Here is a 20,834-nt window from a genome sequence, read left to right as displayed (position 1 = left end):
AGATGCATTTTACCATTAGTCATAGTTTTGTCTTTTGTTTCTTGGAATTATATTGTATAATCATATAGTTTCGATACCGCCGATAGCCAGACCACAGATAACCCATTAAGTACTTTTGCGTTAAACGAAGCATTTTACCATTAGTCATAGTTTTGTCTTTTGTTTCTTGGAATTCTATTGTATATTCATTTCGAAAATTACATGTAACGTTTTCACGAAACACGCTAAAGAACAGTTTAGTGTGTATATGTATTTGACATGACCCACTCTAATGATTGTTTTCCAAACCATTGGACTTTATATTATCCGGAGATTTACTGATAAAAAGTAAGAACTCTTTTCAAGTACACGGTTATTCGACATAGAGCGTAGTTTTGTTAAGTGTATATGTTTTTAGAAAATATTTTTTGTAGAAAAATGCGCGATTTTTCACTTTAAACACACTGTTTTTTAATTATAGACGACCAGTATATTTGTTGTCTAGAAAATAATCACACTGATGTTGGCAACAAAACTCTTCTATAGAAACTGTACTTTTTTTTTCTAATGTTTATTTTTTAGCGCAGAGCTACACAAGAGGTTATTCATGCTCCCTTCACCGCGGGAAACGAACCCCCGATTTTAGCGTTGTCAAGTCCGTGAGCTTACCGCTGTTCTACCAGGGGATCGTCGTTTTTTGTAGTCTTGCTGATTTTCCTAATTAATTGTTTTGGCCGTTTGATTAACAATCATTCCTAAAGTATATATATTCCATTACTCAATTTCAATTTTCAAAAGATTTTGTTAATAATTCACGTTTTTGACTTGGGACAAAGATCACTACCGTTTTCTTAACATATCATTTAGACATTGGAATGTGATCATGCATTGGAACAATCATAAAAGGGGAGGGGGGGAGTAAGAAGAGACGGAATGTGTTTCCACCTTCCACGTCTTGAACAAAATACACTCTGTCAGCTTTCGCTTCTCACCTGTCACTAAAGAATCCCACTAAAGAGAGGAGAATTCCATGTGTTGGGTTAACAGCGGCCAAGAACTGAGGCCCTAAGAATCCAGTATAGCACAAACCTTGCTTTTCTTATGATTTTCGTGTCATCCCACCCTCTAAAGTAAACAATTTGTAACCTTTCGAAAATTCTCCTGAAAATAGTTATTATAAATAACAAACAAAAGAAGGCCGAGATGCACGTGCCAGTTTGTATAGGTGAGAAGAGACCTTCCTCTTTTCCCTATAGAATTTAATGTGTGTATATATATATCCCTATAGAATTTAATATGTGTATATATATATATTTATATTTACTAAGCCTAAAATCGTGTGACAAAATTCTTTAGGACACTCCAACGAACAGTCAACTTTTTTATCAATACAGTACTAAATGCAGATCTCAATAGCTAGTAAAAATTTACTCCAATATTACGATTAAATATCTGACAGGTTTATAAGGCCTAATTGCATAGAATCATAAAACGCGTGATTTAGATATTTTATAGAAAACTGATAAACTGGGAAAGAAATGGAAACATACGTGAAACATTGTTTTTCCCTGTTGCGAAATAAATCGATAAAAATAAAGTTTATGTTTCATATGACGTTTCATCCTTTACGTTGTAAGTTTGTAAACTTACCTTTGATCCACATTGCTCCATGAGTGCTATAGTTTATAAATGTTAGTGTGCGAAAAAATGCGATTTGAAATAGCTTTATGTGTGGAGAAATAAACACATTTCTAAAGTAAACACATAATGAATTATTTATACTGATGAGAGTTGATATATCTCACAAAATATTGCCACACAGTAACAACAAAAATATCTTTGATATTGTAATCAATACCACAGCAATGTCAGGAAATCCTGAATGCTAAGTAAATAGCAGGAAAGCCAAATAGCCCCATAAACGAAATTCGCTAAGAAAGATTAAAAATGGTCGTATTTTAACAGGAGCTATGCCAAAGCTTTTACTTAATTTTGCAGATCAGCCGTATTTTTTATATTTTGATATACTGCCAGATAAGTACAAACCACAGAAAATCATGATCTCTTTCTGTGTTTCTTTATAAGTCTTCATCAGGGTAGTAGATGTCTATAGCTTGAATACGAACTAACGTCTCTCTGTGGGTGAGCGGTGAGTTTACGGATTTACAACGCTAAAATCTGGGGTACGATTCCCCGTGGTGATCACAGCAGATACTTCATTGTAGCTTTGCGCTAAAACAGATATTTCATTACTAAATTTGCTGTTTACAAATTAATGGCGAGAGGTTATGAAATATTTATTTTCATTTAGGAATTAAATTTTTAAAATTTCCACATTGATCTCTGGATCCCTGTCTTTTAAAAACATATTTCGCCTGACAAAGCGTCTTTTGAAAATTTTGAAGCTGTGAATTTGGTTAAAATACTTAAACCACTAATTCAAGTCTCAATCCCGTGCCGAACACAAAACAGATGGCTCGTTGTACATTTTTCTAAAAAAAAAAAACAACTAATAATGGATAAAAATTAAATGTTTTAGTCGTAATTATTTTGACGTACTAAGATCGTTAAACATGTTTATATATATATTTTAAAATTGTTTTTCAGTTAAGTAAATATAGTTTGATGACTTTGCCTCGTATTTATCTATTAAAAACTAGCATACATATTGAAAACTGTGTAAAGTAGGCCTAATAAATAACATCCAAGAAACTTGGACCAAATACTGTTGAAAATGGGCCCATTTGGCCTAGTAGGTTAGCATGCGGAAGTTGTGAATCGAAAAGTCTAAGGTTCAGGCCCGTATATCTGTACTTTCAAATGAGAACAAATTGTAAGAGTGACAGTTATTCCATTCTCGTTATTTGGTTAAAAATAGCCGTTTGGGCTCTGAGAGCCAATGACCTATTGCCATCGCTTTCGTTAGCAACTCTAAACTAAATCTGATGATGTCTGAGCCTGGGGTTCCCTGACCTGAACAGTTAGCCTTTGTATAACATAAGATACCATTTAGGGTGAAAGTACCATCTACTTGTTGATGAGTTCAGGCTCAATCGATAGCATTTCAACTATTTTGATAACACGGGATGCCACCAAATGAAGTGGAACACACTTTTAGAGATAGATCATAATTACTGTCAACGCATACAAGAAGTTTAATTTCAATATTGACTTTGAAAATTATATATTTAAAATAAAAATGTTACATGTTCAGTATTGTTGTACACGTAATAATTATTTAAACATACATGTTTAACTTACGGAAACACGATTAAAATAAACTGCTTAAAAGATTAAGACATTATAGTTAAGAGAATTTAAACTAAGCTAGCAACCGAGCTGAAAAATATAGTATACGTTCATAGTGCTTAATAAATCAATCTCATTAAGAATATATTACCAAGTTTACTGCCGAAGATATCGTTAACAGCGAGGGTGCCTAAATGATGAAACAATGCATTATAATTTTATACGTAAAAATGTCAGAAAAACGTATTTAATTAGCTATATTAATGATTAATGATTTTTAGTTTCGCTCTAAGTAAGTAGCATATTCTGAACGGAAGTTAATATTAATAGCTAATTACAAGCATTGAAACAAAAAAACTTTTAAATTCAAATTGGTCAGAGTCTCACTGATCAACGTGTCTGACAAAATCATACCTGGCAAGAAAGAGATACTCCGTAAAGTGTGTGTGTGAGCACTTTCTGAATCTGAGGTTTATATTTCTGATCAGACGATGGGTGATATTATAGGAGCACAGTGATATCTGAATGCTTATTCAAACTGATGTCTACTCACACTATAACTGAATATCGTTGAAAAGGTCACAGCATACGACATTGATTTGAGCATATTGTTCATCTCCGGCTTTCCATGCATTAACTTGTTGATCACTGGCATAGACAAGAACCCGTAATTAACCTGTGAAGAACGCAGTCTAATGGCATTGTTACAGGGTTCTGATGACTTTGACAAGAGTCAAACCAGATTGTGGGGTCTATTAATCTGTAACAACCCACACATACCCGCGGGTAAAAGTCATGCCTAGTACACTTACCTACTATTATACTTTTAGTCCGCAAGAGTTTAAAACAACCGTAAGCCTAGACAGTAGAGTTTTTAATGTTTAGATTTATTTTTCATGTAACATATGGACTATTCTATTCAAAAGAGTTAACATATTTTCTCACAAGGATTGAGAATGTGGAACTCTTATATCAACTAATTGTCTGATAGTGTGTACATAACTTTCCCACAACTGATGTGGTCACATGAAAATGAGTTACCACCCGTGTCTGTGCTTGCTAAGTTTCTAACACTTGAACATGAACCGCCACTTGTGTCTGTACTTACTCAATTTCCAACACTTGAACATGAACTGCCACTTGTGTCTGTGTTTTTTAAGTTTCCAACACTTGAACATGAACTGCCACTTGTGTCTGTGCTTGTTCAGTTTCCAACACTTGAAAATGAACTGCCACTTGTGTCTGTGCTTGTTCAGTTTCCAACACTTAAACATGAACTGCCACTTGTGTATGTGCTTGTTCAGTTTCCAACACCTGAACATGAACTGCCACTTGTGTCTGTGCTTGTTCAGTTTCCAACACTTGAACATGAACTGCCACTTGTGTCTGTGTTTGTTAAGTTTCCAACACTTGAGCATGAACTGCCACTTGTGTCTGTGCTTGTTCAGTTTCCAGCATTTGAACATGAACTGTCACTTGTGTCTGTGTTTAAGTTTCCAATACTTAAACATGAACTGCCACTTGTGTCTGTGTTTGTTAAGATTCCAACACTTGAACATGAACTGCCACTTGTGTCTGTGTTTGTTCTGTTTCCAACATTTGAACATGAACTGTCACTTGTGTTTGTGCTTGTTCAGTTTCCAACATTTGAACATGAACTGTCACTTGTGTCTGTGCTTGTTCAGTTTCCAACACTTGAACATGAACTGCCACTTGTGTCTGTGCTTGTTCAGTTTCCAACATTTGAACATGAACTGTCACTTGTGTCTGTGCTTGCTAAGTTTCCAACACTTGAACAACTCTGAAAGGGTCTATTTTCGTCAAAAACCCTCGACCACCTCCAGAATCTTGGCACTGTCCCACAATTAAACAGAAGCAGTAACCAAAACTGAAGCCATGAAAGAAACAGCAAATTATCATATATAAAAACCAAATATGGGTTATGTCTTTCCAACATGAATAGAAAATGCAAAAGGGTGTAGGAACTACCGTGCTTTCTCAAACCAAGACACGTTATTCGAGCACATTGGTATCATTAGGTTAGAATACAGACCTAATTCTCCAAATCATATTATCACTCCTTTTAATTATTATTTTTATCATAATGTAGTATATTCGTACAGATACCAATAAAATTATATTGTTGTAATAACTAATTTTCTGTTAGGGTGGTTTTTAATAAATCGTTTTTTAATTTATAAAATCTATTGTTATGCACTTCTGGATTAAAACTATGTAACTAAGTAGACTTATCTTGACTTATAGAGAACCTATTTCTTCAAGGTGATGGCTAACATACATCCAAACCGACCAGAAATAATTGCTCATTCTATCCATACACTCGCATAAAATCCTGAGTATATTCAAATAACGTAATTTCCTAATCATTCAACAATGCGATGCTAAAAGGATAAATCATGACCCTTTACGAGAATGATATTTGTATAATGAGATTGTGAACGACATAGAGAAAAATATACACTTTTAAAGAAACGAGCCTTACACAGCGGCATCAAACTCCAAATTCTCACCTCAAAACAATCCGAAACAATGCTTTCATCCTCAGAATGAATGCTATGGTTCAGAAAAAGTAACCTTTGACCAAAAAAAATCTATTGTAAAGAAAGTTTAGATTGGGGATATGAGTGGGTGAATTGTAAGAATAACAGTCATTACCGTTATTCGTTTAAAAGGAGCTGCTTCAAGTTATAAATACTGAAAACTGGTTGCTTTCCATCTGTTCTAGTTTTCAAAATTAGATATGACTATGCCTGAATCATAGCGATCTCTGATCTGGCTGTTTAGCCTATTGTGTACATAAGATTTCCTTGAGGCAAACAAACAGGTTCGAAAGGCACTAAGGGATAACACATCGTTTTTATTAAGATAATTTAGCCCATCAGTATCGAAATCATTGCAAATCAACTTACCGAAAAACTAAATATTATATGTATGTAGTAGGAATTTCAAGTCACCATTTATTGCCAGTAAAACTATACACATACCATTTATTCGACCACATTGGATTCACAGTTTGTTGGGATAACATTCTAACAACTTTCTGTTATATTAATTTCACGTAGGATAAAAATATTCAGTGATAATAAAAATATTAGTAATTAATTAATAATTAGACTAATGATCGTAGAGGCTATTAGCTATAGCACCGACTGGAGCTAACATTGGTTACTTAGTTTTCCTCAAGCATTAAAATATACAACATAGTTCAAAACCACGAAGAAAAGTAATATCCAGTAAAACATGTTAACATAGAATGCGTTATACTTTATTCATAGTTTGATTTTCTTACTGAAAACTAAACGCTAGGTTATCAAGTCCTACAAGATGATATTTGTTGTAGTGATCGAAGTTAGAACATTTCTATAATGTGTTAATATAAAGTTTGGTATTCCTTGTCCGTCATTAGCTCCTACCGTCTAAAACTGTAGTATGTGCTAATTTCTTTGATTATCTTCTACTCAACTGGAGACAGAAGCAAACATACATACAAAGCTAAACCCTTTCGGTACACAAATAATAAAGGAATTGGACAGAATGTAACTTAAGATACGTGTAAGCTCTTAGAGAATTAAACCTTCACATTCCACACGACAATAAAACCTTTTCATAACATAAAAATAACTACAAGTTATGCATTAAACCGTTTTTTTTTAGAAACCATAAAGTACTTTAAAATAACCTGGCATCAGTGTAAACTAAATTCAAAATCTAGTAAGAAAAAAAAATATTTATCAACTATCCAAAATGTGGTTTTATTTCAAAGATAATTTTTTGGTTATTATATTTTGTATTATATTTTGCAGTATAAGGGCTAGATTTTTCGATGCTTAACGTGTTTTTTGATTAATGTATATGCATGTTTCTCCTCACCTATTTGTAGATGCTCTAAATCATAGACTAAACGATTATTTTATTAACATGCAAAAGTACTTACACAACGCAAAACGAAGATTTAAAAGGAAATACAAAACTACCCATTTCAAAATAGTTTTGAGCAATATATATATTGTAATTTATACATAATATAAGATGTTTCAAATTGATGTAATAGTGACAAAGTGTACACGTACTCTCTGTGCTTGAAGTAAAAAATCATGAACAATATATATTTAATAGAATTGTACATAGATTCTAAAATGATTTATAGTATAGTCTCGTTTCTCTTGATTATATAAGTACATATTCATAGGCACAATTCTTTGAGTACGAAAAATACTATTTGACTAGTAGTTTCAAAACTATTTATATCACCTTGCTTTCATAGAAACCGTAAAATAGAGTCACAATAAAATAAAAACAAATCAGTGACATCATGGCATTGTCTGAATATTAAAAACTTTAAACCAAACTTTCTTTAACGTACAAATTATTGAAATGTTTAACTGATTATTTAATGTATAAGTCTATAAATAAAAATCGCATTCTGTTTTCGCGAAGAAAAATATGACCAAAGTTTTAAGGGACTGAAATATATGAATTTGGCAAAATATACAAAATATAAATTTGCAAAAATACCCTTCATGAAAACGTCAGTTTGGAGCTTGAAGGAAAACTGTTAAAATTTATTGCTCCACAACAGACTTGAATTATATAGCCAACGTTATGTACCAACTAGTATTAATTAAGTTCTTGTGGTTCAAAACTTCGACCTACCCTTCAGTTGTTTCGTGTTTGAGACATTTATGTAGGCCTACAGAAACATTACAGAATATTTGTTCTTACTATAGAAATAAATGTGAGTTATGTTCTAGAACCGGATTCGAGGAAAATTAAAAACATGTAACTGGAATGGCTAAATTGAAAAATAAAACACATCGTAGCTAAAAAATGACAACAAAAAGCAGCCGCATCGTCGAAGTAGAACACAGCTGTCATGTCTGTTACTGCTGCTGTAACCCGTTCGCACATACTCCGTCTTCGTGCTTAACTAACAAGGACATGCGGGAAAATGTTTTGTTACAGGTTTTGCACTTGTACTTCTTCACGTCCGAATGTGTCTGGAGATGAGCCCGCAGGTTAGATCGATCGGCAAAAGCTCGGTTACAGTGTGGACAGGAGAATGGTTTCTCTCCCGTGTGTGTCCGGACGTGACCTTGGAGAAGCCAGGGCCGAGAGAAAGCTTTCCCGCATACAGTACACTTACACGGAAGAGTGTGAGTCCTGATGTGCATCTTGAGAGCCCCGAGGGAAACGTACACTTTGTCGCAATGTTTACAACTAAAGGACTTTTTCGCATTTGTCTCACAGTGGAATTGTTGGTGTTTAGACAGTCCACTACAAGTAGAATAATTCTTGCCACATTCCGAACATTGGTATCGTGAATTATTTACTTGTGTTCTACTAACCATTACTGTAATGGAGTTGTTGTCTAGGGTAGTCTCCCCTTCCGACTCAGGACTAAGAGGAGCTACCAATAACGATTCGTTGTGGTCATTTTGGAACCATGTAGTCTGTGAGTTATTCTTGGCAGTTGTCCATAGTTGTGGCGTTGATGATAAAAGGTTCTCTCTCTCAAAAGCTGGTTTCGGTAAATACAACTTGCTAGGAAACCTATCAGAGTCACGAGTGAAAAGAGGTGGTGATTTAGGTGGAGACATCGGTGGCTGACCAATGGACCCGAAATTGTAATGTTGCTCAAAATGGCAAGGAGAGTGGCCGAAAGATGAATACCGGGGCATCAGACTTCGATAAAAATAAGATCCACCCGAATGGCTGGTCACAGCGTCCGCCATGTTAGGATACGATTCAATAGGAAGAGTAACTTCTGAAAACTGATGGGTTTGTGAGCATTTCTTCAAAGGTTGAGAATTGTTATCAAGTTCTGGGCCTACAACTGTTGCTTTCTTAGTTAAGTCAAATGGAGCTGGGTTTTCTACAGAAAACATAAATATATATATATATATGAATAAGAAATATAAGAGCTAGGTACCTTTAAATATTATTTTGTATTTAAAAAACACATACAGTTAGCATATTATTTGGAGTTCTGAAATTTGAAGTGATAGAGTTAACAAGGAATAAAGAATTAACAATTATAATTTAAAAATCAATTACTTTATTTTATGAAGCAATGATTCAATACTAAAATGAAGTTGACGAATTAGCTTCATTAAGAGTACGTCAACTGTTAAAAAATGGAAACAGATGGACATTCGCAAACATCTTTAATTAAGATGTACGTAATTTTAACTACAAAAAATAAATATTATTTTCAATACTAAAGTGAAAACACTCCTCTTTGATGATACGTTCTTAAAGGTTAACTTTTAAAAACTTTACTTTTCATATTCTTTTTCACTCTTAGTATCTACCCATTCAAGATTTATTTTTCTTTTCATAAGACGTGCTAAAAGCATGTTGGATATTATAGTTATGTGTGAACATTTTATGAGCTAGCTCGTCATTAGAATACCATTCTGTTTATGGCAGCATTTGCTAGAGTGAAACAAAAGGCTCAAGCTAAGAAACAGGGCAATCAGAAAATAGCACATACTAAATATATCTAATATAAAACATTCATTATTTTGTTACAAACGAAGAAATGGATTCATCTGTTTAGCTGTAACCCAGGCGATAAACATCTGCTAAAATCTAATTCCAACTTAAACACTTCTGATTAAGTAAGTACGGAACTCCTGACCCGCAGGATAACCCCGTTATTTTTTATTTTTCACCTGGCGGTTCAGCGAAATATTTTTTAGCACATTCGCATTATTTTTCATAAAAGCGCAAGTAAAGACCCACCAGTTATACAACAAAGTATAAAAAAGGTTTCGTTGTAATCCGAACATAACATTATGCACTGTCTAGATAACGAAAAATAGAACATATATTTGAAACTTTGAAGTCCACAACTTCAGTCTCACAATTTTAAGAGTAATTTTACGTGAAATACTCGAAACAAACAATAACAACAACAACAATCATTTACTTGAAAGTCAATAGACAAGTAAGGTTAAACTTAATGCTATAACATACCAGGATAAAAAGGCACCATTACTGGCAGAGTTGAAATAATGACATCATTGTTTACTTCTGTCCAATATCTTTTTTTGGGTGAGCTACCTCTATACGATAAATGTTTCTTAATTAAAAACGAACGTGGCATGATAGAACGTTTGTTAAATACAAGTTTTTTTTGGCACAAGGAACTACTCTTTAAAATTTTGCTATAACACAGACAGATTTGTAAATCTATGGTTTGCGAGGATAGCACACGTTGCGATGTTGCTTTGTGGTATGTTTACAACTCCTTTTTACACGTGGTTACAAAACTAATGTCTACTACACTTCTTGGCCAGGTAACTTTAAATGGAGATATATCAAAGCTTTTCAGTCTTACAACCTTCTATTTCCTTCTCTTGCAACCAACAGATGTGCAGGTGAAAATCTATTAGACCAATCACATATACTTTTGATACCTTGGGCATTTAGCCAAAACCACCAATCATGAGAGTGTTGATAAGCTCCTCCTGCCAACTGGACCAGGAACTGAGGCACGAAGGGAAGTCGGAAACAGGTGTAAGATAGAAGAAGGTTTTGTTCAACTTAATAACGCTATTTTAGTCCCAGATCACTGTTGTCTGCTAGTAAGCAGAATTAGAGTAAAGGCGGTGAAAAATATTTTTCGTTTTATCACCAGTTACTCATATCTGTCACAAAATCTGTTTCATTAAACAGGAAGAAAAAGTCTTGCTCACCTGTTTGTTTTTCTTTCACAAATAATATCTTTATTATAAAGATGCTAAATACTAAAACTGTGCATTATTAAAGACCTTTATGTATGCTTATACTCATGTATGTATTGTGTAGAATTTAGGAACACTGTTATTATACCTTTTTATCTTAATCACGTTATACAAATATCAATCACGAATCCATTCTAAGAGTGATAAAATATAATGCAAAGTAAGAGGATTTATTTTTCTTTCAGGAACCATTAACATCCCATTCTTTATTTAAATTTATATTGTTTTATTAATGATTAAAAATAAAATGTTTCATATTTTACAGATCTTCAAACTGACAATATCGTTTTTATAATCATAGGAGTAATTATGCGTTCAAAGTCATCTTATTGTCGATAAAATTTGACTATTTTTTGTATTTAAATAGAACGATAAATGTTTTAACATAATCTGTTCTTTATGACACATATAAAGTTATGAAACAAGAAATACGACTCTATAAAAATAGTTTATGTTAGCAATAATAATAATAAATATAATACTAATAATAATAATGAAACACTTGTTATAACTTTTGTTCCATATTCTGGGCTTAAGTATTTCATTAGTGACTATGGTCTAAGTCTAATATCAGACACTTAAAATGATATATTTATAAGAGTAGATTTTCAAATGCATAAATGGTTTTTAACGCATTTCGTCCTTCGTTAAATTACACGAATTTAGAAAAATAGACGCAATACTTAAATGCTATTAAAATATTTTTAATGAAAAAAGCTTGACATTTGTGATCTTTGTGGCATTGAATTGTTTAATTACGCATTTAATTCACGCTGTCTATCATTTCTGTGTTTAGTTAAGCTATACAAGTAATTACATCAAATGACGCTAAGAACTTCAAATACGTAGATAGATATACATGAAGTAATTAGTTAAAAAAAAGAAGTATGGAAACGCCATTTACATTATTAACTGCGAGTTTTGAAGCTCAAAATATTCATCAAAACAAAATATATATTCTTTTTGGCCATGCTGTTATTTTCCTTTTAAAACTAATTTGCTTCTCTTTGCATGATACACATTTTATAGTAAGAGTAAAGACACTAAAACTGATAATATATTATGATTTTACTTGATAATATAGGTTAATTTTCCTATGTCCGTCTAGTCTAATGATTAGAATGTCATCCCCATTAGGAATAAAAACATCGCATTTAAAAGTTCAAACTCTTGGATAAATATAAACAGCATCGTATATATAGAAGTATAAGATAAACGAATAAAATTATGATAAACAAAAACGACATACTGCAATGGTACACCCTGGTAGGAAATGGATACGCGAGGTGGAACAATAGTAAGGACACAATCATGAGGAAAAAATCTGTGTGAAAATGTACATCTCTATTAGAAAGTCTCAAGAATGAAATGAAACAAATAATTAGAAGCGTAATTTAAAAATTAAGAACAAATTGGTGTGCTCAAGTCTAGAATATTCCGTATTTAAAACTATCATTTATCAGCTGCGGTAGGATGCTAGCTTCTTACTTGAGAGAAGGTATTTGCTTCTGATGAAAAACAAAATTACGTTACCATTATAGGACGTAAATTTTAACTTTAGGAGATTAGTCTTAGTGGCTGTGACCAATTTTAGTAAACTGTGTTTTTCTTATTTTATCACTGTTTACTTCTTTCCAATATGTATTTTTTGAGTGAGCTACCTATACAACGATAGATGTTTTTTATATATACACCACTTAAACTTTCTGGTAATGTATTAAAGTAGGGGTCACTTTTCAAATGTTTGTGAAATGGTAATCTCTAAAACTAAAGATACCAACTACCAAGAAAGAGGCTAAATATAGACTCATATGTAAATATTTTATTTTTGACCATTGTAACATCTTACATTTCTTCTCCAAAGGTTTTTTGATAGAAAGGTCGAAAGATCTTCCTGCAATAAACACGTAAAAAAACGTCTCTCATGTATGAGCAAATAGTAACATTTTCTTGAATAATCTGCTTTCTTTTGTTTTTGCAAATAAGTAAAAATCATTCCGATGGATGTAAGCAAAACTTTCTTGCGGTAAGTAAAAACTCCTTCTACATTAATCGAATAAAATCTTTTTACAGTAAGAGAAAGATTTTTCTGATTTGAATAAAAATATTCCATTGATAACCAATTAAACTCTTTCTACTCTAAGTAACGAAGAAAAAGAATTAAAACCTTTCCGCAGAAGTAAAACCCTTCCTGCAAAAACAAGAGAAGTATTCCTGGTGTTGGTAAGAATCTACCTGTGGTGGAGAAAAGTGTTCTAGTAATAAACAAGTGTAATATTCTTGCCATAAGTAAAACTCCTCCTGCAGAAACAAGCAAAGTATTCCTAGTGTAGGTAAGAATCTACCTGTGGTGGAGAAAAGTGTTCTATTAATAAACAAGTGCAATATTATTGCCATAAGTAAAACTCCTCCTGCAAAAAATAAGCAAAGTATTCCTAGTGTAGGTAAGAATCTACATGTGGTGGAGAAAAGTGTTCTAGTAATAAACAAGTGTAATATTCTTGCCATAAGTAAAACTCTTCCGGCAATAAGTACAAAAAAATTATTATAGATTGTGAAGTAGAAAAATATTTCATACAGTGTCTAGAAAGTTTAAATATTTTAATTGGTACACCTGTATGCAAAGGAAATGGAAATGTAGAATATTTTTATAATATGTACTTCAAAACTATAATTACAAAATGAACACCAGTCGCAAAGTAATGTAGTTTTGATCAGTATTTATTATAGTTGTCCAATATATTACCTAAACTAAGACCTTTAAAATATACACGATATTAACAAAATATTCAAAAAATATTCTTAAGACAGAAGGGGGCGTGTCCCCCCGAGGGATCTACTACTGATACTCCGTAAGCCTACCTATGGCTAGATCACCGCCTGGGTTCAGTTAGTAAATACCTTCTACCAACGGTTTAAACATGTCTATGTTCTTTAGACTTCATTTCAAAACATACCAGTAAGGGCCAGTTGGAACAAAGTCAGATTTATCAAGGCAAGTTCTAAAATTTCATTATTATTATTATTATTTTGTTTCTTTCGAAACAATATATATATATATGCAATAAATAACACGAAAAGCAATAATATAAAAACACCAATTAATAGTGTTATCAATTAAGATAACTAATAGTACGGGGAAATTTAGGGTTAAAGAAAAGTAAACAAAAGTCGGTTTCCTTTTTTTTTTCATTTACTTGTGAATTTGTTATTGCATTATATATATATAATTTTCAATTTAGGCTCGGCATGGCGCTCGACTCGTAATCTGAGGGTCGCGGGTTCGAATCCCCGTCACACCAAACATACCAACCTCCGCCTTTGCCTGGTCCCAAGTCAAGGAGGAGGGTTGGGCGCGAGGCTAGGAACTCCACCCCGTAAAAACCAACCTGCTACAAGTAACTGCAACAACAACTTTCCGTTGGTGAGGTGTTGTTACTGCCCTATGCTCCACTGGGAGTTTACAGGAATAAAAGAAAATAAATAAATTTCAATTTGATTCATTGTATACAACCGTTGAATGGTATTACCAGGATAATTTTTTCCTTAGTTTACTAATAAGTGTATATATATAAATAGAGAGATAGGGGTAAGTTAGTATTCAATAAAATGGTATTATTACAAGCTGATGCTACATTAAACTATTTCTAAAATCTCATATTTTTAGATGTGATTTTAAACCTATTTCGTGAGATTAAATTCTATGTTAAGCAATTCTAGGACATTTTCCCACGTATAAAAGAAAAACTACGTTCGTGGATAAATATCTCAGAGTTTCTTAACATATCATATTTTCATTAGATCAAAGTAATATTTAACATTAAATTATCACGTTCTTATATTTAGATTACCAAATTTGTTTTTGTAAAGAAAGAAAAATGTAGTACATTATATTTGGCCATGTAGAGCTACAGAACGTTTTCACAAGTGATATTTGGTCATGTAGAGCTAGAACTTTTTCACAGTATTCTAAAATCTCATATTTGTTGTTTTTGTAAAGAAAGAAAAACGTAGAACATGATATTTGGCCATGTAGAGCTAGAACTTTTTCACAGTATTCTAAAATCTCATATTTGGTTCTACGTTTTTCATTTTTTACAAAAACAACAAATATTATGTTGTTGAATCTCTATTTTTGTTTAGAAAGCTTCCTGTACGTAATATTCTACATAAAATTATTGTTTAAAACCATCTAGATCTTATATCTTTTGTAATTATAAATGATGATTTATATCATTGTCCAATATTTTGTATATCATTATTTTTAAAGAGACAATTTTTCCAAAAGTTTTCGTTCTAAATAATCTACTTACAAAAGATATTATAAACAATTAATAATTAAACTTTCGGTTCGTTCTTGAATCAAAAACAGAATATATTTTCTAAGTGACCTTACTTCGAATAAGGGACCTTCACATAGTTATTTTGATAAATTCGATGCTTATATAACTGAATAATGATGAATCATAAATGTAATTAAGAAATGAATTTATAATGATTATGATAATCGAAACAAATCAGTTAAATTAGATTATCCTTTGATGCCAAAATCAATAGATATTATTTTAAAAGAAAATAAAAGAAGCAAACCAAATATTTTTGGTTTATGCCATAATGATTCTATCATAAATTTGTTAATTATTTTACTAAGTATATACATTATCCATAAAATCTGCTCAAGCTAACAAAAAATATTTCCAAAAGATATTTTGAATATTACTTTTGTTTGTTTGTAATTAAGCACAAAGCTACACAATGGGCTATCTGTGCTCTGCTCACCACGAGTATCGAAACCCGGATTCTAGCGTTGTAAGTCCGCAAACATACCGATGTGCCACTGGGGGGCGAATATTACTTTCTATACTTCATATTTTCTTACTAACATATTGTGTTATATCTTTTATGTCTGAATTTGTATTTTCAGAAAATAAATGTAAAATTTTAACACTATACATTTTCAATAATCTACGCATTCATGTAACTTTTATAGATTTAATGAAAGGTTCAAGTTCTATCACATTTGTGTGTGAAGTTTCATATCTTTGAATAATAAATTTTCTGGATATTCTATCTGGGTTTCTAATACATAAGTCCATAAAGAATATTAGTTATATTTTTAATAATCAATAGATTCAGTAAACCTCTGATTAGAAATTAATTTTGGCCTTTCTAAACCTTTAACGATTGTAATTTTACCAATGCTTGTTAATTTGCGTTTCTATCAATCGTCCAAAATGTTCATAATGTTAAGATCATAATTCATATTACTAATGATTTTGAAAGTTATTTATCTCAAACCACTGCTGGAAATGGTATGTGTTATGGTATGATGCGTTATCAAATCGAAGCAGGTATGTTTTTTTCCTCTTTCCCCATGCAATTCCATTTATACAGACAGAGCAACATTGTCCAGAATATCATAATACACCAAGTAATTTATGAGTTCTTCGTCCTTTAACTAGTAGCAGGGGTTCAAGGTCAAACGAGTTAAAACAGGTCTTTAGACACCAATCTTCGTGGTTCAGTAACATAAACGTATCCAAAACTTTCTATAAGTGCATCAGAAACAAATGAGGAGCAGTAGGATTTACTACTATAAATGTCCAGCGCAAAAGGTACTACGAACACCCACATCTTGCATTCACAGCTGTCACAAATTTCTAGCGCTAAAGGTACTACGAACACCCACATCTTGCATTCACAGCTGTGACAAATTTCTTGCGCTAAAGGTACTACGAACACCAACATCTTGCATTCACAGCTGTGATTACTGGCTAATGAGATGCAGCCTATATACGAGATTCAGAAGCATGGAGGTTCCTGGGCAGAATGGGTTTATAGGCCTGCAGTTCTAAACTTTATTCAAGTTCTCAGTTGATGAATTCAATGCCAGATTTTATGGTTTTATTTTAGAACACGTTTAAAAGTTTGAATTGCTGGACAGTGTGCCACATAAGGACGTTTGATAGTCTTAGTGCTTTTGGCTCACGTTACCCACATTGTGTTTGCCTATAAGTTTAGGAGGGCTGAAAAGTCTCAATGAACCATACAACATATACTTCATCTTTCTAGTTTCTTGAGTTCTTTTTCTCGTGTCTTCTTGAAACCAATTGTCTGTCAGTGGCAGCTGTTGAACTGTATTAACCCTATGCAGTTGTGCGTCTTGAGAATTATTAGCAAATTGTTTCGTGATTAGCTGGATTGTGTTGTTCCAATGTTTTCTTTTTCTTTTGTGAATTGGTATAAATATTTCATGCAGCTTGATATAAGGTAGTGTTAATTTTCTTTAATATTCTTAAGCTTAGGTTCTAACATTCTTTAAACTGCAAAAAAGCTCCTACACTTGAGAAATGCGAAGTTCAGTATACCTCAGAAAAGGCACGAAAAATTAATGGTTTTGTGAACTTTAAAAAAGAAGAAACTTTGAAGAATACAATGTTATTTTCTTATGAAAACATTTTAATGTTATACTTTAATCTCACTAAAAATTCACTGAGTTTTCCACATTAAAAAAGCTGTTTTAATTAGGCTGGCAGTAGCTCTTCCGATGTAGGGATGACTCGGAGTGTTCATTGAAATGGTATTTTAAATATTTCTTCAATAGGTCATCAGAACTTTACAATACTATATAGTGTCTTCATTTGTAGCAATATCTATGTAATGACTGAGTTCTGGAATATCTGTAAATATCATAGCAAAGAGTTTGAATTTCTTGTTCTTCTTTCCTATGCTTCTTTTTTATTACACGATAACTCAAAAACCAAAACAATGGTGTCAACCAATTTCACTGAGGTGACATAGTTTCAAACAGAGTATCCGCTTTTATAAGTATTATTAATAACTAGTAGTAATAAAAAAATAATATTTTTAGTGTAAACGATGTTATTAGTACCCCTTGAAGTTTGCTTTCTTACAGAAATGTGGTGTTCCTTAAGCTTAAGTACCGGGTGAAACAGGCATTACCAGCCAATCTTACTATAATGGACGTAGCGTGTATGTCAGGATCTATGTATGTAACCAAAATTCCTGCACCAACTATTGAAAGGCACCACAAACAAAAATCCATAAAAAATTTCACACTTTGGATATTCAAGATTCAAACAAATAGAAAATTAACTAGAGTATGTGCAACAACCATTTTCTGTATAACAGAACACAATTCTAATAAAAGTATTCTCCTCACAACAAGAACACAACTTTCGCTAGGACTGTACATGAGAATTTGATTGTATTTTTATTGATATAATTTTTATAAGTAGTACTGAGAAACTGGAGTTCTTAAAAATACTATTATGTTTTAATATAAAAAATACCACTTTTAATACATAAAAACATTACACTTTATATCAGTAAAATGTTGATCTCTGTACATTAAATCATTTTGATGCAATGAGTTAATTGAGTATGACTAAAGAGCACAATCCGAACACTTGTTTCATGCAGTACTTCCCCGAAAAAATTTTTTTTAGAAAGTGTTAATTTTTTTGTAATTTTGTTAATGAGGTATGAATACTACGATTAGTAATTACTAGCATAAACAGATAAACAATAAATATTACAGTTGGAACCTCATTTTATTTAGAACTTGGTTATAAATACAACCTTCCTATGTCCATTGAAACATTGCACTAAAAAAATAAAAACAAGTGAAAAAAAATAAATAAAAAACGAAGTAAATATAGGGATGGCTAATATTAATCCTTCAAAAAGAATGCAAATGAGATAGTAGTGATAGTATTTGCATAATCCCTACATAATAGTACAGGCAAGAATTAACATAGCGCAACATATATAAATATTCAATCACAATTGAGTTTAATTTATCTTATTTTTGTCTGTTAATATTCTACTACACAGTGTGCCTGTGATATTATGTAGGGATGATGCAAATGCCATCCCTACTATCTTGTTTGCATTATTTTTGAAGGATTGATATTGGTCATCCTTATATTTACTTCCTTTTTTGAAAAGTTTTTACTTTACTTATATATATATATAAGAACTCAAGTTGTGATACATATTTATTCATTGTTAAGAACAAATTTTCCGGACAGTTCAAGTAAAAATTTAACTTTACGAAATTAGTAAAAGACGATTCTTCAACTTTTAAGTTAGTTAGTGAGGCACGGTAATGTGAGACGCAGAGAATAAATATATCGTTTCAGTTGTCTAAGAATCATGAGATAAAAATGATAAAACATTAAAGTTATGAGTGAATCTTTTATTCAGCAGACTGAAACTTAGTTTAAAGAAAGTATTCAGGATCAAAATGAGTCAGAAGAATTTTTACAAAAGCACTAAGTAGCTGACGTAGCATTTTCTATGTTTGTGGACCCTGATGGAAGTCATTTCCTTTTAAGATGTCTGGCCTTGATCTCTTGGAGCTATATGTAACCTACTTCAACCTCCTTGTATTGTGCATTCCATATTGTCCAATGAACAGTCAGCGAGAGACAGAATAAAAGGACATCAAATGAATGGCTATAGAAGGTTTTCCCCATAGAAAGACGAAGCTAAAAAACGCTTCCCGCTCAGCATGTAATGTGTACCGAACAACATGGTTTTTAGCTAAGAATTATTAGGCAAGGTGAAAGAGCCTGAAAGGAGTATACCGTGCGTCTCCTAAATAAGATTGGAACACCCTTATGTTACTCCTTTGCATTCTCATGAAATGTGAAAAGAAAGGAATTACTCGTCCACATCAAATTTCCATTTGAAACAGTATTGCTTTGAAGGGAAAACACGGTCCTTCTTTGCCACAAATACCTTAACACAGCTTAATATAAAATATAATACAAAATTCCTCTCATTTAAGAGTTGAGAACAATCCATTCATTCTGTATTTTGTAAATCTACGATTATCAAAAATTTATATATTCATACCTGATTAATGCAAAGCTTATATTTTATTCTCGCTCAATCGAAGGCAAGCCTGCTTTATGTTAAATATTTATTCAAGAAAAAATGCATAAAGTATGTAAATTAGAAGGTGACTGGCCACGAGACTGCCAAGCCAGCATGTTTAGTCACAAAAGAATCAAAACAAGATACAATGGTGTCAGTCGAGGTTAACGTTCTCTGTTTTATTTGTCATGCCTTTCAAAGGAACACCACTTTAATCTGCATTGTACTTTACGTGACTAGTAAAGAAACCATTCAAATTGATTCCACCAAGTGGAATAAGGATTAAAACTCAGTGGTAATATTCTGGTAAAGTTTTTTGAAGATTGTGTAATTTAAAGCTCCCGGTGGTTAACGTGCCCGATTGGAAATCCGAAGGTTTATGGGTCATTCCCATTACCGGAAAAAATCGCACTCCGCTCTTTGGGACTCTTTGGGACCGTGGATGCATTATAAGAGGGATGGTAAATTCCTTTTATTTTATTAGAGTACGTAAGAGCTGGCGGTTGGTGTCATTGTTTCTTTTATTTATCAGTTCAGATTTAGGGACGGCTAAAGCATACAATCCTTTGCATATACGAAACCAAAAATCACTATGTAATTTTCAGTTCTGTTTGTATGTATCTAAATCTTCGACAATATTCTAACCAAAATGTATTTGTATGTTATATTAAATTTTGTATAAAATTAACTACATTGATGATTTGTTTTTTACATACACGGAGAGAAAAAAAGTAAAAAAACAACAACAGCAAATCAACAGTAATATTATTTGCATATCAATAGGTACAGACGTACAGACTTCGTAAAGGATTGTAAATCAACAGATGTATAAGTATAAAAGATGTAGTCCACGGGAAGTCCAGTGAGAATGAATTACGTAATGGAATAAATGCTGCATATTCATATATATAATAGCCACTATGTTATATGTTT

The 20,834-nt window shown here is 32.3% G+C and overlaps 1 protein-coding gene and 1 long non-coding RNA gene across 2 annotated transcripts in view; one reads left to right on the top strand and one right to left on the bottom strand.

Moving 5' to 3' along the window:
• Window positions 1–7,776: 7,776 nt before the first annotated feature.
• On the bottom strand, window positions 7,777–10,398 carry LOC106470975 (protein snail homolog Sna-like). Its single transcript, XM_013931562.2, has 2 exons — window positions 10,228–10,398; window positions 7,777–9,121 (listed from the first exon to the last, which is right to left on the bottom strand). Exons 1-2 carry the CDS (start codon window positions 10,355–10,357, stop codon window positions 8,130–8,132), a joined length of 1,122 nt encoding a protein of 373 aa, XP_013787016.2. The 5' UTR covers window positions 10,358–10,398; the 3' UTR covers window positions 7,777–8,129.
• Window positions 10,399–12,403: 2,005 nt separating this feature from the next.
• Window positions 12,404–20,834, top strand: part of LOC111088742 — a 9,605-nt gene continuing 1,174 nt past the window's right edge. The window contains exons 1-2 of the long non-coding RNA XR_002613169.1: window positions 12,404–12,414; window positions 16,807–16,813. This is a non-coding gene — a long non-coding RNA (uncharacterized LOC111088742). The remainder of the gene's footprint in view (window positions 12,415–16,806; window positions 16,814–20,834) is intronic.

This window comes from Limulus polyphemus, unplaced genomic scaffold (genome assembly GCF_000517525.1).
Source record: "Limulus polyphemus unplaced genomic scaffold, Limulus_polyphemus-2.1.2 Scaffold4331, whole genome shotgun sequence".
In the NCBI taxonomy this organism is placed as follows: domain Eukaryota; kingdom Metazoa; phylum Arthropoda; class Merostomata; order Xiphosura; family Limulidae; genus Limulus; species Limulus polyphemus.
This window is presented reverse-complemented; position numbering and strand designations above follow the sequence as displayed.

What these genes read in the sequence shown, in the direction of transcription:
- LOC106470975 (XM_013931562.2), bottom strand. Translation starts at nt 10,357, where the DNA reads ATGCCACGTTCGTTTTTAATTAAGAAACATTTATCGTATAGAGGTAGC. An exon ending in AATGGTGCCTTTTTATCCTG is followed by an intron (nt 9,122 to 10,227) that starts GTATGTTATAGC and finishes TGTTTTCTGTAG; the next exon opens with AAAACCCAGCTCCATTTGAC.